At 47.2% G+C, this 15,221-nt stretch overlaps 1 protein-coding gene across 1 annotated transcript in view; it reads left to right on the top strand.

The window, feature by feature from the left end:
- Positions 1-6,700, top strand: part of SLC5A9 (solute carrier family 5 member 9) — a 39,326-nt gene extending 32,626 nt beyond the window's left edge. The window contains exons 13-14 of the mRNA XM_077823991.1: positions 3,118-3,277; positions 6,492-6,700. Of these exons, the coding sequence (XP_077680117.1) occupies positions 3,118-3,277; positions 6,492-6,700 (369 nt within the window). The remainder of the gene's footprint in view (positions 1-3,117; positions 3,278-6,491) is intronic.
- The last annotated feature ends 8,521 nt before the right edge of the window (positions 6,701-15,221 follow it).

The raw sequence follows: 15,221 nt of genomic DNA, 5'->3' as shown, positions 1-15,221 counted from the left end.
ATGATTTAAATAAAGCTATAAATCTTCTGGAACATTTTGTGTCAGTTGGAAATTGCCATCTAGATTTTGCGTGTTTACAAAAAAAAAAAAATCTACATTTTTACTGGTGATACTGTGTGTGCAACCCAGTGGAGAACTTAATTTCCATGGAGGCAGAGAGGAGAAATCTGCTGTCGGGAGAAATGAGTGACTTTGCCCTCTCCTGAGCTGTCTGGCAGAAGAGCCGCTCCGATGGGTGTAGTTGGCCAGTGTCAGCTGCTCCCAGTGGCTTCTTTTCCCCTCTCACAAACACATGGGAATTCAGCAGATCAGAATTAACTCCACCATCTCTCTCTCAGTAATGTTACGTGGGAAGGGATGCCAGAGGAAAGCAGCAATTCCCTTCCCCCACCACTCCAGGACAGAATGGGAAGGAAGTGCAAACACCAACACCTCCAGCTGGGCTGTGTAGGGTATGACCATATAAACCACAGTGTGTTGATAGTTAAGGACCCAGGTCCATTAAAATCCTAGCCCAGTTCAAGCCCCCACTGTGCATTTCCCTGGAAGGTCCAGACTTTTTGACTCCTGTGCTTACACACCACACACATGAGCCGGGCGTCGAGTCTCTTGCTACGAGCTGAGTTTTATGGACCATCCTGGCATTGCAATGTGCATCGAAAGGGAGGGGGAATGAGAGCACACGTTTCTGGAGTCAGCAGCTGCTCTGCTCCTTGCTGAGGCAGGAGAAGGCCTCCCAGGCCTGCCAAAAGCCAGTGAGAAATGGGGAAGTGGCAAGTCCTAGGCTGCAAGTGTAAAACCTCCCGGCTTTTAATAAAAAGCAGGTGGGCAGACATCAGCTGGCTCTGTTGAAAGCAAGAGATTGCTTATCTGAATGTCTCTTTTGTTTGTGCCAAGTCAATGCACACGCAAAGTGCCAGGCCAAGATGCTGTTCTGTAAAGTTACAATGATGATGCAGCTTTCTCCTTTATCTGCAACCAATTCCTACCGGCTATTAGCACTTTTCCAGAACTTAGCACAAAATGCCAGGGTGCCTTGAATCCCTGGGTGCATATTGGGCCTGGGTGGGTGCCACGGACAGATAGGAAAGAGAGGACTCCTCCGCACCAAGTTGTCAAAGAGCAGTTGCAGCATCCTCTGTGATGCCAACACTGCCGCCCTTTTGCTGGGAATGGCCAGTGGGTCTGTATAGTGTCAGGTCCCTGTCCCGGTTGCCGACTTTCCCTGAGGCCTAGTGTGGCAGATATGGCAATTTCCTACAACATGTCTGGGAGATCTGACTGCCTTACATTCGTGGATTGTTGTGGGCCAGGGACTGTATATAATTCCATGGGGGGCAGGTGACCTGTGTGTGTGTGAGAGAGAGAGAGAGAGAGACAGAGAGAGAGAATTAGGCAAGTTGACTCAGATTGTATCACCTCCAGAGAGATCCCTCCTCCTGGGGAGGCTCACCTTTACTGGTTCAAACCGGATTCTACAGAGGCCAACAGACTTGTGGATTAATAGCCAGCATTTAAATGGACACAGGACCTGCTTTCTGATCCAGCAAATGGGCAGGACCTTTTGTCCAAGGGCCAGGGGACCCCAAATCCTTAAGGAAGGGTTGGAAGCACTGATACCTACCAGAGCTTGTAGTGGGGGAGCTGGTCTCTCATCAGTTTTCTAGCATGCATGTAGGTTCTTTTGTTGTTTCTAATATGATTTCTCTGTCGTGCTTTCACCTTAAGAATAAAATGTGCTTGCTTAGAAAAGGCTATGTGGTAACTTATAACTGTGGGCACGTAGGCTATTCGTAAGCCTTCGAATAGAAAGCTAAGTGCAGATGCTGGCCCAGTCAGCTAGTGTTGCTTGCTGGGAATAGCAGAGTGTAGATAAGGAACTGCGCAGCCTGGAAAAGTCCCAATCAGGAGGGAGAGACAGAGACAGGCAAGTCTCTGCCCAAGAGAGGTGATGGTGGGGTAACCAGGACCCTAGAGTGGGTGCCTTTGCTGGACCATGGGGAATACAGGTGAAGTTGCCCTACACTAGGACACCTAGGCTGTAACTTTATAATCTGTCTTGCACAAGGGACAGCACATAGCCTTAGCAGAGAGTGGATTGTGTTTCCAGCAGTCCCACTTGCTCCCCACTGCTTTACTCTTGCTCCAGGGGAGGAGAGCACATAGCCAGCAAGAAAGAGGGGGAGGCCAGGGCTGGCCCCACTCCCAGCCCCTCGCCCTCCACCCCCATCACAGCAGGGCATATTGTGGCTGGAGTCACAAGCCAGGCAGGGGATCTGAGGGACATTCTCTCTGTCTCTCCTATGTGCCCAAATAAGGGACCCTGAATGAACATGATGTTGTCAAGGTCTGTCTTGGCCCAGTGCCCTGGGTGTGGGAGGGGTAGAAGGTCCTGTCTCTGCCATGCCCTAGCCCGTTGTTATTTCTTCCGTTGGTTGTTCCTTTGCTGTAACCTTGAGCTTCTGGACCTTTGTGCCTAGGATTTGGGCTTGGTTCCTTTGATCGGGTTCCACTGTGAAAGGTCATTCCATATCAGCAGGATTGAGGTGCTGGACACGGCTGTTGTCCCTTTGCATCTCTATGGAGAGCCAGCCATTTGTGTTATTGTACTGGAAGCCTGCTTCACCAGCAGTTAATAACCTGTGCTGTAGACCGTGATTTGGCAGATTGCGGGGAGGGGGGGAGAATTCAGCAACTTAATTAATTAAAGCTGAATATTTCCTGGCTTTAACTGGATCATATTTTGGGGAGAAGGGAGTATCTGAGAAGGGGGCACCATATATGACTACAAAGTGTACTGGCCCTGCCTACATCATCAACACATACATGTTTTGGGCCCCCAATCCAGATCTCGACCTGTACTGATCAAGTAATTTCCCAAATTGAGGAGCCTTCACACAGAAAGGTGTGCTCGTCTCAAAAGGATTAAAATGGCACAAGTCAACTGAAAATACAAGAACTGTTGGAAAAAAGGAACACAGATTTTTGTGAGGTCAAACCCTCTCCATTCTAATCACAGCTCCTGTTCCCAGCCGAGTCACCAACACTGGTCTTGTTCGATGAACTGACAGCTGTTTAAATTGCTTTCCCTGTCTTGTTTTGCATCGCTGCATCCAGCTGGCTAGCCTGACGTGGTGGACTAGACACAGCAAACCTCCCGCAATTGACCTGGTGAGCTACAAGAGCGAGTCGCCGGAGGTAAATCCTTCAGTGGGCGAGAGTGACGGGGACGTGCCGACGTGGGAGAACACGGATTCAGGGAGCAAAGAACATGGAGGTAGGTTAGCTGGGTCTTCCAAATATGTGCATGGGTGGGCGTAGGGGACCTGGTCCAAGGCCCACCAGCACCCTTCCAGTGTCTTCAGTGGCATCCGTTCCATGGATCTGATGGTACCACGTTTGTGGCGGTGACAGCTACATGCTAAATTAATTTATCTTAGACCACCACACCTGCACTCTGCCTGATACCCCATCCCCCCTCGGGTTTATTCTAACATTCCAACCCTCTGTTTCATTCCAGAGAGCTTCCATTTAAAACCAAAAAAACCCCCAACTTTCCAGAGACGTGTTTCCTCCTTCTCCCCCGAAATGTGGAATTTCCCTCTCCCACATGGCCTCGGCCTCAGAACCAGGTTCAGCAACAGCATTTTTAAACTTTAAAAGTATCCCAGCTTTTCTGGCCTGGCAGATCCCTGCATCTGCCAGGCCAGCTGGATGCAGAAACTTCCCAGCAGAGCCTGAGATGGACCAATGATGGGGACCAGAGAACCACTGAGATAGACCAACCAAGCACTTGCTTTTAAGCTCTAAAGGGCCTGAGATATGGACTTTAAAGCCAGGACATTTTTAGATGCAGACACGCCGTTTTAGGTAATTTGTTGAGGTTTTTGGGGTGCCAGGACTTGGGGCACCGGGCTTCATCTGCGGGGTCCGTGGTCCCCCCTGAAATAGCTCGCATCCCCCCCCCTCAGTTGAGAACCACTGATCTATACCATCCCAGACAGATGTTTGTCTAACTTGCTGCTAAAAGCCTCCAATGATAGAGACGCCACAAGGTAATTTGTTCCAGTGGTTAACCAACTATTTAGCTTAAATCGCTCTTCACCCTCCCTGGTATTTACAGAGGGTAATCATAGTCCCTCTCAGTCTTCTTTTTGCTAGGCTATAAAAGCCAAACTTTTTCAGTCCCTTCTCATAAGCTAGGTCCTCCATTCCCTTGATCATCCTCTTCTCTGCACCTGTGCCAGTTTGAATTAATCTTTCTTGAACACGGGTGACCAGTATGGTACACAGTATTCCAAATATGGTCTTACCAGTGCCTTGTACAATGGCATTAATATGGCCCTGTCTCTACTGGAAATGCCTCGCCAGGTATTTCCTAGGAGCGCATTGGTCTTTTTTCCACCTGCATTGTATTAGTGGCTCATAGTCATCCTGAGATCAACCCCCATACCCAGGTCTTCCTTCTCCTCTATCACTTCCAACTGATGAGCCCCCAGTTTGTGTAATAAAATTCTTATTATTAGACCTAAATGCATAACTGTGCACTTTGCACTGTTGAATTTCATCCCGTTTCTGTTACTCAAGCCTTCATGGTCATCCCGATTGTCCTGTCTGATATTCCGATCCTCCTCCGTATTGACAAGGCCTGCCAACTGTATCAGCGAATTCCATTAGCACATTTCTAATTATTAGTTTATTAGAACGAAAATAGCCCCCCACTCCTTCTCAACATGGTCAGAGGTTTCCTTTGGAAAACCATCCAAAATTTCAGGCGCCCATTTTGAACCTAACCCTCCTGAGTCCACAAAACTGGAGATCTCGCGAGATGGGAACTCTCTTGTGAGATTTTTCTACATTTGCTTAGTCTAGACTGGCCATGCTTGAATTAGTTCTCGCCACAGCCTCAGAATGAAGAAGTGAGAAACTACAAAAGTTCTCCTCCATTTTTTGGAAATGGCAGCAGTTGGGATTCAAGTTTAGTGTAGCTGTTCAGGGTGCTGATGTTGTTTCTTATCAATTCTTATTATACCTGACCCAGCTCATCTTTTTATAGCCTGACGTCTTGGTAATTTGGTAATTAGCAATGATGGGAAAGGAAATGCAGAACAGCTTATACAACAGTTTAATGAGGTTTTGGTAACATCTTTTTTCAAGCTTTTAAGACAGGCTACCTTTCAAAGCGTGGAAGGAACAGCAAGTGACAAGTAAAAGGCATAATTCACACAGCACTTCACGCCTGATAAACAAGCCATGAGTTCTGTGTCAGAGACCATGAAATCCTACAAGTTTTGTGGAGCTTGGTGGAAGTTGGACAGTGGAGAAATAAGAAGGGTTTTTATTCATTAAACAACAAATGCTTTATATGTCAATCGACAGGGCTTATTTAACCTCTTTGGAGGACAGATTTTCGTTGTCATTTTTAGTTTCATTTTAAGAATGCTGGGGCAAAATAGGGCAGGTTGGATTTGGGGCCTGAGTGCAGGGCTGGGATCCAGGAACATCTCAATCCTAATGGTGGCTGGGCCACTGATTTAGGACAACTATTTTCAAAAGTGACCACTGGTTTTGGGATGCTCACGTTGAGATTCTTTATGCCTGATTGTCCAAGTAGCTGAGTACCTGTAGCGTCGGGTCAGCTTCTGGGAGATATGGGCACGTGGAACTTCTTGAAATGGTTCAAGAGGTGCATCCAAAAACGTAGGTGCGGAAAATCAGCAGCCACTTTGGCAAATCACCGAACCTCTTTGCAGCTCAGTTTCTGTACAACGTTATACTCACTTGGCTACCTCCAGCCCATGAAAAGGACTGATTCATGCTTGCCCAGCACTTGGAAAATATCAAGTGCTACTGATGCAATGTGCTATTTTAAATGTCCTTTCATCTGGGTTTCAGCTAGCTTACTTGTGCTGTGAGGGTGAACAGGGCCGTGCTGTTTAACCAGCTTACCCGTTCACTTCCTTTGCAGCACTGACTAGGTCTGGCTTTTGCTCTGTGCTCTTAGAAGAGAACAACTTTTTAACCACAATCATGGTCATTTTTGGACTATTAATTCCTCTGGTTGGGGTGAATCCTTTAATGCGGAGCCAGGGGCGCTGGAATGTCCCTAAAAGTGGGGGGGTCCATGGGCACCCATTCCCTCCAAACCCCGCCCTCGTGTTGCCTCTTCTCCCCAAACCCCCCCGCATCGCTCGCATTTACGGCCAGTAAAAAGTGGGTGGGCATACCCCTGCGCAGAGCCGTTCCTGAGCTGCAACCATTGGTTCCTGGACCTATCATCAGCTGAGAGGGTGAAGCGTTCCCTTCCATTGAGGATGTGGCTCAGTGTGGCTGGTTTTCACCCCGTACACCTCAAGCAGTAATGCTGCATGGGAGATGTGCAGACAGGTGACATGGTGCATTTAGGGCATGGGACAGAGGTGAGGCGAGTGGAATACCCCAGCGTTTAGAATATGGGACTAATTCCCCCTCTCTGTATGTATTTCCTACAGCAGTGAGCCCTCCTTGCTGGAAGAAGTTATATTTCTGGTTCTGCGGGATCTCCAGCAGCCCAGGACCCACACTGACCAAGGAAGAGAAAGCAGTCCTGGAAAGGAAGCTCACCAGCATTGTGGAAAAGCACTTATCAAAGATTGTTTGCAACATTAATGCTATAATCCTGCTAGCTTTTAACGTCTTTCTGTGGGGATACTTTGGCTGAAGACGGGGCTGCAGACAGTACTCGGCTGGCTTGGCTTTGATTTAGAATATAGCAGTAATGCTTAGAGACTTCAAGCAGGTCAGGACCACGTTGTTCTTGATGCCACGCATACAGTAAATGGAATTCCCTGCCCCAAAGAGCTTACAATCTAGAAGACCAAACCTAGTGGGCAGGGATAGCATAGCATTTACCAGGGAGCATTTTTATCAGGTAAAATCATGTTTTTTGTCACCTAGGGAAAAATGAATTGGGCCCAGTTTATGATATTTTCTGTTTTTAAAATTGTTTTACTATCACACACATCACACTTAGTTGTAGTTACATAGTCAAATTGCATTATGTAGTCAAATAAGGCACTCGATTAGGAGATTAATTTAGGGTTGTACAAATAAACAAGTAAAATTGCAGTGAGCATAATACAAATATATGTAATGAGAATAGTGTCAGAATGTCTGTAAACAGTTTAGTTTGGTGTTTTCTCCAGGAAGTTATACAGGCCATGACAACTTTCAGTTTTCTATATTCTATAACCCAAAGTCAAAAGCCTTCAGTGACAATAATGCAGAGTTGTAGCCACGAAGCATTAAGCAATCAGAAGCATGCAGCGCTGCAGACAACCTGTACAGGTCTGGTTGGCCACGGAGCCTGCTGTAGCAGACCAACTTGGATGCAGTGGGTAGACGGAACCTATTTCTCCGTTTTGAATGGATGTATCCAAAGTCTGAAAAGATTCATTCTATGCTTGCTGAGCTGGCTGGACACCGATGGACTTGCACCACCGGTTCTGTGACATCAGGGGGACTCTTGGCATTCTTCAGATTTTTTTCCACCATGCTAAAGGGGAATATTTTTTCCTTGTAGCGGATGAAAACGTCAATTTTAGCTACAGTGAGTCTTCTATGTTAAATGCAAGTAAATATGGCAGAAAGTCGGGATTTTTGCTCAGCAGCTACTGCTTGCAATTTCTTCTTGTTCCGATGACACATTTCTTGCCTGCATATTTTGGCTGAAGGAGGTCGGCCAACATTTGTAATTGCCTCATGAAATCTCTTTGGTACGTCTGCTTTATGTGGGGCAAGATCTTCATTTATCAATAGATCCGTCTCATGTCCCTTTTAGAGTATGTTAAGTGCTGCAGAAACTGAATTGAATTGACTGATCAAGTTATTTGCTTCTTGGTAAATCCTTTGATTATTAATTTCACTGACCACTCTATCTTGAAATTCCGCCTCTAGCTCACTCATAATCCTGAGATAATGTGGCCAATTTTTGAATATATGTTTCCAGACATGTTGTTTGACTGTTTCAGTATGTGTTACCAGGGATTTACAGAACTTGACAGTCTTTTAACCAGGCTCCAGGTGATTACGAAAATACTTTTGTAAATCGCCAACATGTTTCTTCAAAGCACTCAATGTAAGGGCTTGTCCAAGTCGATTGAGCCAATGTGATGCACATCCATACTTAGCCAGTGTGGTTAGCTTGTTCCAAATCACTGCCCATACTTGGCATTTTTTCCTCATTGTCTGTCGGGTAGCTCTTAACACAACCATACCGTTCGTTGCTAATGCCTTGGCTTCTCTTATCGGTGTAGCACAATACTTTCCAGTCTTCTTATATCAACTGCTGCAAGGAAACCACAGTCAGCTATCACTGGGACAATGTGGACGTTATGCCAGCCATCTTGTAGTCATGGAACTGCTTTTCCATATAATTTGTTGTGTGCTTCCACCTTTAAGCCATCAGTAACTGCATCTAACCGTTTACCTGCTTTCAGCTGGGTGCTTTGTAGCCTGGCCTTAAGCAGCTGATCAGTGCTTGAAAAAAGTGGATGTTCAGTCACTGAAAAGGGAATAGTACAGCCATAAAACAGTTCTGCAGTTTTCAGATTGTTTTAGTTCTGGCGTTGTTTTCGTGACAAACATATGCACGTGTGATTGAAAAACTGTGACACTTCCTCCTCATTGTCTTTGGCTGATGTGGATCTGCCTTTCTCTTGCTGCTCTTGGCAATAGCAATGCACTATTATCGGTACCTTCTGTGGTTAGATGTTGATAGATGTTTGGCTGCGTGTGTGCTCCCTCTGTGTGCCACCCCAGCCCTGCGCAGACAGCTGGCACGGCAGACCTCAAGCGAACCACCCAATGACCACAAGATCCAGTAAGGGACGAAGGCACCCAGCCAGGTTTATTGTCAATGAAGCACGGTACTAGTATCCCGGACCACTAATACATGTATGCCCATAACAATGGACCGGGTCAGTGAACGGTGGGATTTTCCATTCCTGTGCCAGACAAAAATATTCCCTCTGAGATACATCTTTATACCCCGATACAAACAAGTTACATACTGCCCTTCTGACACAGTTAGTTACTGCCCCCTGACATAGTTAGTCTTACCCATTACCTTGCAGACATTGGTTCAATCAAAGCATTTCTATTACGTACTGTCATCCTGACCTTATGTTTTAGGAGGGGTCAGTGTGTTCCTGTTATCCTTGGGGAATGTTTTTGTACCATGCTTGATATCAGGATGTTCTGGTACCACTTGATATCAGGATGTATTTGTGTGAGTACTCTGTGACTTCTTAGGAATGTGTATTTCTACAATATCTGCCCTGTTCTTGCCAGATTCTGAGAGCAGGTCCTGCCTCATAGCAAGCCTCTAATAAAAAGGCTTATGTCTCAGGCTCTCTTCCTACAACACCTTCATCCTCAGAGTCTGATTCTAATACTCACCTATATTGTGGGGGCAATTAATGTGTCAGGCCTGAAATGAGTTACAGTGTGGGGGGCCCTTAGCCAGCCGGTATTGTGGGGCTTCCGGGGAAGGGGGTCACGCTCCTGTCTAGAGCTGCATCATTATGTAATTACCAAGACTCCCTATTGGAAATAATGGTGCTTTAAAACAAAAATTTAAGAGGGTTTTTAGAGCGTCTGGTTCCTGCTGCTGTCAGCACTGGGATGGTGAATGAAGCAACTTATCCGGCCTCGCAGCTAAACATTCTGCACCCAGCGTGATATAACCAGACCCAGGGCCAGAGCTGCAGCCAGACAGTCTGCTGGGCTGCCATGCTTATCACAGACAGGTGGGCTAGGGCCTGTGCTTTTCATATTAAAATGAGCATATTTTGCGCTGGCTGGTTATGCTGCACAGGCTGCTGGGCCGGGCTTTGCAATCCCGGGAAGGGGGGGAGGGGAGGGGGCCGCCTGCTGAGACATCTCGCTGCGCTTGGGTGGCCTTACTTAAGAGACAGTGTGCAATGCTTGCACGTAGGGGCTTTGCAGCTCACTGAGCCCCTGTGCGGCCAGCACTCCCACTGGGGAACCAGGACCATCCGCTCTGGGACTCATCTAGCCCTGTGGTGGCCTCCTAGCAGCCGAATGCCAGTTCTGCATCTGAGCCAGGTTTCTCTGTGTTACGGCAGCGGGGGCCAGGGACGCCGCATGTTGCCAATAAGCCCGTGCTAGCCCTCTCAGTCGTACTAGGAGGGGGATGGAACAGGCCATCCTTACAAGTATCAGAGCAGTGCCATGCAATGGGGTGTTTTCTTTTCCTACCTTATCTGGGGCTGGGACATAGCGTACTGGCCCTAGCCTGAGCTCAGACAAAGGCAAGGTAACACGGCCGGGATTCAGATATGACTGCGTAAGGAGTCAACGATGAGTGGAGAAAGACTGGTGCAATTTAAGAGAGTGCGTGACAGGTTTGTAAAAGACAATTCCCAAGTGTGTCTTTCACCAGTGGCATGATTATTAGGCAGGAATAAATACAACTGGGAAGGAATAGAGATTCTCGGACTCACCACAAGCCCCAATGTCACTGCGACACGGAGGCGTTCTGCCTCTCAGAACATTGTATGTCCAAGAAAGTAGAGATGCTTTTACTTGTGAGAGAGGAAGACACACGAGCGCTTAAACTTCTGGGGCAGAGCTTGGTGGGAGCTTTTTGTGACCTACGCGTCGGGGGTAGCACACAGGACGGCGTGTTGGCAAACACTGAGAGCTGAGCTATTTTCACCTAGGCTTCGGTTGCTCAGCTGGTGCAAATTGGCAATGCTCCACTACCGTCAAAGGAGCTATGTGGATTTACACCAGTCGTGGCTCAAGCCCGAGCAGTTGCGGTTGTGCAGAACGGTGCCCAGATGAAGCCCGTGGGTGCTTCAGAAACGCTTTAACAGAGAACTGCTCCAGGTTAGAGACTAGTACAATTGGACCTGTGTACGTAACGCGTTCAAGTGGCCTAGGAAAGGGGGAAGGATGAAAAAGGAGAGATGAAAAATACACACAGATCCATCCTTGAACGGGTAAAGCTTTATCTTCCAGGCCAGCATTTCTCACGGAATAACTTGTCTGCATTGCAAGGCCTTGTACATCCTTGTTGTTCAGAGCTTGTGATAAATGGCAATATCCTAAAAAGACTGCATTGCATTCAGAATTGTAATGGGTACACAAGTCCATTGGCAGCAGACATTATTAATCATGCCAATGTGTATTTTCTTATTTATCATCCCTGCTAGGCTTGTGTCTATCAGCAAATGATTATCATTCATTTTCCTCACAAATCTATCAAGATCATTCATGATTGTTCAGCAAAGGATCGTCTTTTAAACAAAGATTAATGACTTGACAGTTTGTCTGACTGGCTGAGCAAAAGGAAATGAAATTAACAATGAACCCTACAAACATGTCACCACTTTAATTTACCAGAAAATATTTCAAAATGTTCACTGTGGTAGGCAGATTTTTTTATATAAAAAGGAAACTCCATAAATTTTAAGGTGATGGACAGCAAGTTAGCAAACATGGAACCATTTTTCCTGTAGTTCTTTGCCTAGATTTTCTAAGAGAAAGAAAGAAAGAAAGGAAGAAAGAAAGAAAGAAAGAAAGGAAGATCTCCTCACATGGGTCTCCCCTCAAGTCAGTCTGCACAGACAATCTTACCAACAACCTTGGGATGAACTCCAGCAAGGGGGTGACAAATGAGGATCAAAAAAGCATTTAACGAAGCCAATCAGATCCATTACTGAGCTCAAAGCCCTTTGCATCACCCAGGTGCCACAAAGGAGCTAGCATCCAGCTGTAAGTAGCCATCAGAAAATTTCCTCGCCTAAAGGAACAGCGTGCTGGTGCAAAACTGGTGGCGGCATCAGGATCATGGCCGGAAAGGAGGTACAAGGTGGGGGAGAGAGGGGCTGTGGCAAGCAGAATTCCATTACGTCTAACCTCCAATGGCCTACTTCAGGCTCTACAACAAAAGGAAGTACACTGCAGCTGGATTAGTGCTTTCGATTTCCTTTCCTCCACGTTCTCTTTTAGATCGCTGAGATGAAAGGTAAGGACTCTGTGATTTGGGTCATAAAAGTCCCACACAACCAATTAAACCCAATGTTTCCTGGCTTACAGGAAGGAGTAGTATAATTTCAAATCCAGTTCCTCTTTGATGTCATCACAAAATGGCTGCACATTAGCAGCTCCCATGGGAACATGAGCATATGCGACTAATACCGTTTAGCACTTATACGGTGCTTTACCTCTCCAAATCACTGTACCAACATTACAGCTAAATCATAGGGCTGCCAACTTGGTAATATTTAAAAACCAGACATTCCAGCCGGGGTGCTGGGACCTCCCCTGCCTCATCTCTTCCCCCTGAGACCTCAACCCACCCCCCCAAAGCCCCTCCCCTGTCCCACCGAGCCCCTGCCTCTGCCCCAGCCCCGCCTCTTTGCCGGAGGCCCTGTCCCAATCCACACCTCTTCCTCCCTCTCCCCTGTTGCGTGCTACTTTTCCCCTCCCAGCCCCATCCACGTCAGGAGGGACTTGCCTGCAGAGACAGGGCTGGGAGCTGACGCCACCCAGTGAAGGTAGGAGGTGGCCCCAGCTGAGTAGGGGCTGGTGCTGGTGATGGTCCCGGCTTCCCCCACCTGCAGTAACCAGACTTTGGGTAGCTGGTCAGTAGAGCAGACCAGACACTGTCAGGTCCCCTTTTTGAGCGGACTTTCCAGTCAAAAATCAGGCACCTGACCTCCCTACTAAGACAGCCAGGGGCTATGACTAGTAAAAGGAGAGGTGAGAAGAATCAGGGCAGATACATACAATACTAAGAGCCCCTGCCCCTAAGAGCTTTCAGTCTAGCCAAGGCAGACATGGGTGGCAAAGGAAGCAGTGAGAGCAGACAGTCAGTCGGGAAGAGAACTGGTGTCTTTTCCATTCCCCGGTCAATGCCCTGTCCACCCGACTCCACTGCCCCCAACTGCAGAAAGCCTTCCAAACGAAAACGCCACAACGCTTTGGCCCCAGTGTAAAATCTCTGGCCCAGGAGCTTAGATGCTTGAGAGCCAGTGGGAGACTCAGAGAGTGATCTGCTGTGGCTTTCTCTATTGGGCCCCACTGACGTTAATAGTGAAGCACCTGCTGGCATGTGCTTTGAGAACATCATATCCTGGGGTGATCTCGCTCTGGGCTTTGGGTGGTGGGGTCTGTCCGTGGGTTCTGGTTCATGCTGGAGGAGGTGGGTGCTTTTGCTTTGCTAGTTGGTTAGTAACAGCCTGAAGACTGATGTGGATTAGAGAAGGGTTTTTCAACCGCTCTGCTCTTCCCACTGGGCTAGCTGAGATGGGGTTTCCCAGGGGATGGGGTCGCTGAGAATGCCTGGGTTTGTTTATGGCATGACAGAAGACTATTAAGGTGGGATGTGAGGATAGCCAGTTGGATCTCTTGGCGGGGGCGGGGGAGGGGGACGGGGTGCATGTTGCTGAATGCAGTTGCGTCCATGGTCTTTTAATGCAGGCTTGCCCTCGGTAGATCATTTGCCCAGCTCTGCCTAGACTTCAGTGTCCCAGCAATGGGGCTTCCCCCACTGCACATCTGACTATTCCACTTTCTTCATGGCAGGAAGTTTTTCCTGATTCTGCACCTGATCGGGCCTGAGTCTCAGCCACACAAGGACATGAGTAATTTTACTCACACAAGTAGTCCCCTCTGCTCACCTGTGCCTGTGTCTTCAGGATTGGGCCCTTAAGTTAACCCTATTACTAGCTTTAACAATTCTCCATCCTTGCTGTCGCTGCCCTGAAGGAAGGCGGGGAACTGCTTTCATCCTCACCGTGGAAAGCAAACTATTTGGCACTGTGCGAGCGCCTCAGGGGTTTGGTTAAAACAATTTTGTATTTTGTATTGGCAAGTGTGTCGCAACCAGAAAATAATAAAAATCCATCCTTCCTTCCGGGTATACACCTTAGCTCACTGAGCTGCCTGGTTAGAAGCACTGTTGTGAACCCAAGTCCAAAAAATAGGGTTATTTTTTTGCTGATCTCCAGCTGCTGCAGTTGCAAAGTGATTACATGGTCACAAGAGGCGTTCGGCATGTGCTTCGCTGTATCGCAGAAGGGCAACAAAACACACACCAGCTCAGCTGGCTGGCATTTAACAAGACATTTCATCTCTACGGCACTAAGCGTACGCTTTCATCTTCAGGGGAGCTTTAAAAACAACAACAACCCAGCCTTGCCAGTCTACAGAACAAAAAAGAAAAGCTGACAGAGACCCACCAGCAGACCTTGGGGGCTAGTCCTGGATGTGGCTGCAACTGCAGCAAGCCAAGAGGAGAAAAAATACCAACCATCACTTTTGTCAGTTACCGCAGTATTTTAACGTGGTAAGCTGAAAATTGCAGAGCATCATGTCAGGTGCAGAGTCAAGGTTGGTCGTCTGGCTTAACTATGCACCGGTTATGCACCTAAATAGTTGAGCTGCTTGAAAAATTAACCTAGATCATAAGAATGGCCATACTGGGTCAGACCAAAGGTCCATCCAGCCCAGTATCCTGTCTACCAACAGTGGCCAATGCCAGGTGCCCCAGAGGGAGTGAACCTAACAGGTAACGATCTAGTGATCTCTCTCCTGCCATCCATCTCCACCCTCTGACAAACAGAGGCTAGGGACACCATTCCTTACCCATCCTGGCTAATAGCCATTAATGGACTTAACCTCCATGAATTTATCCAGTTCTCTTTTAAACCCTGTCATAGTCCTAGCCTTCACAACCTCCTCCGGCAAGGAGTTCCACAGCTTGACTGTGCGCTGAGTGAAGAAGAACTTCCTTTTATTTGTTTTAAACCTGCTACCCATTAATTTCATTTGGAGGCCCCTAGTTCTTATAGTATGGGAACAAGTAAATAACTTTTCTTTATTCACTTTCTCCACACCACTCATGATTTTATAGACCTCAATCATATCCCCCCTTAGTCTCCTCTTTTCCAAGCTGAAAAGTCCTAGCCTCTTTAATCTCTCCTCATATGGGACCCGTTCCAAACACCTAATCATTTTAGTTGCCCTTTTCTAATGCCAGTATATCTTTTTTGAGATGAGGGGACCACATCTGTACGCAGTATTCAAGATGTGAGCGTACCATGGATTTATATAAGGGCAATAAGATATTCTCCATCTTATTCTCTATCACTTTTTTAATGATTCCTAACATCCCGTTTGCTTTTTTGACTGCCGCTGCACACTGCATG

Source organism: Eretmochelys imbricata, chromosome 8, assembly GCF_965152235.1.
Source record: "Eretmochelys imbricata isolate rEreImb1 chromosome 8, rEreImb1.hap1, whole genome shotgun sequence".
NCBI classification, from domain to species: domain Eukaryota; kingdom Metazoa; phylum Chordata; order Testudines; family Cheloniidae; genus Eretmochelys; species Eretmochelys imbricata.
This window is presented reverse-complemented; position numbering and strand designations above follow the sequence as displayed.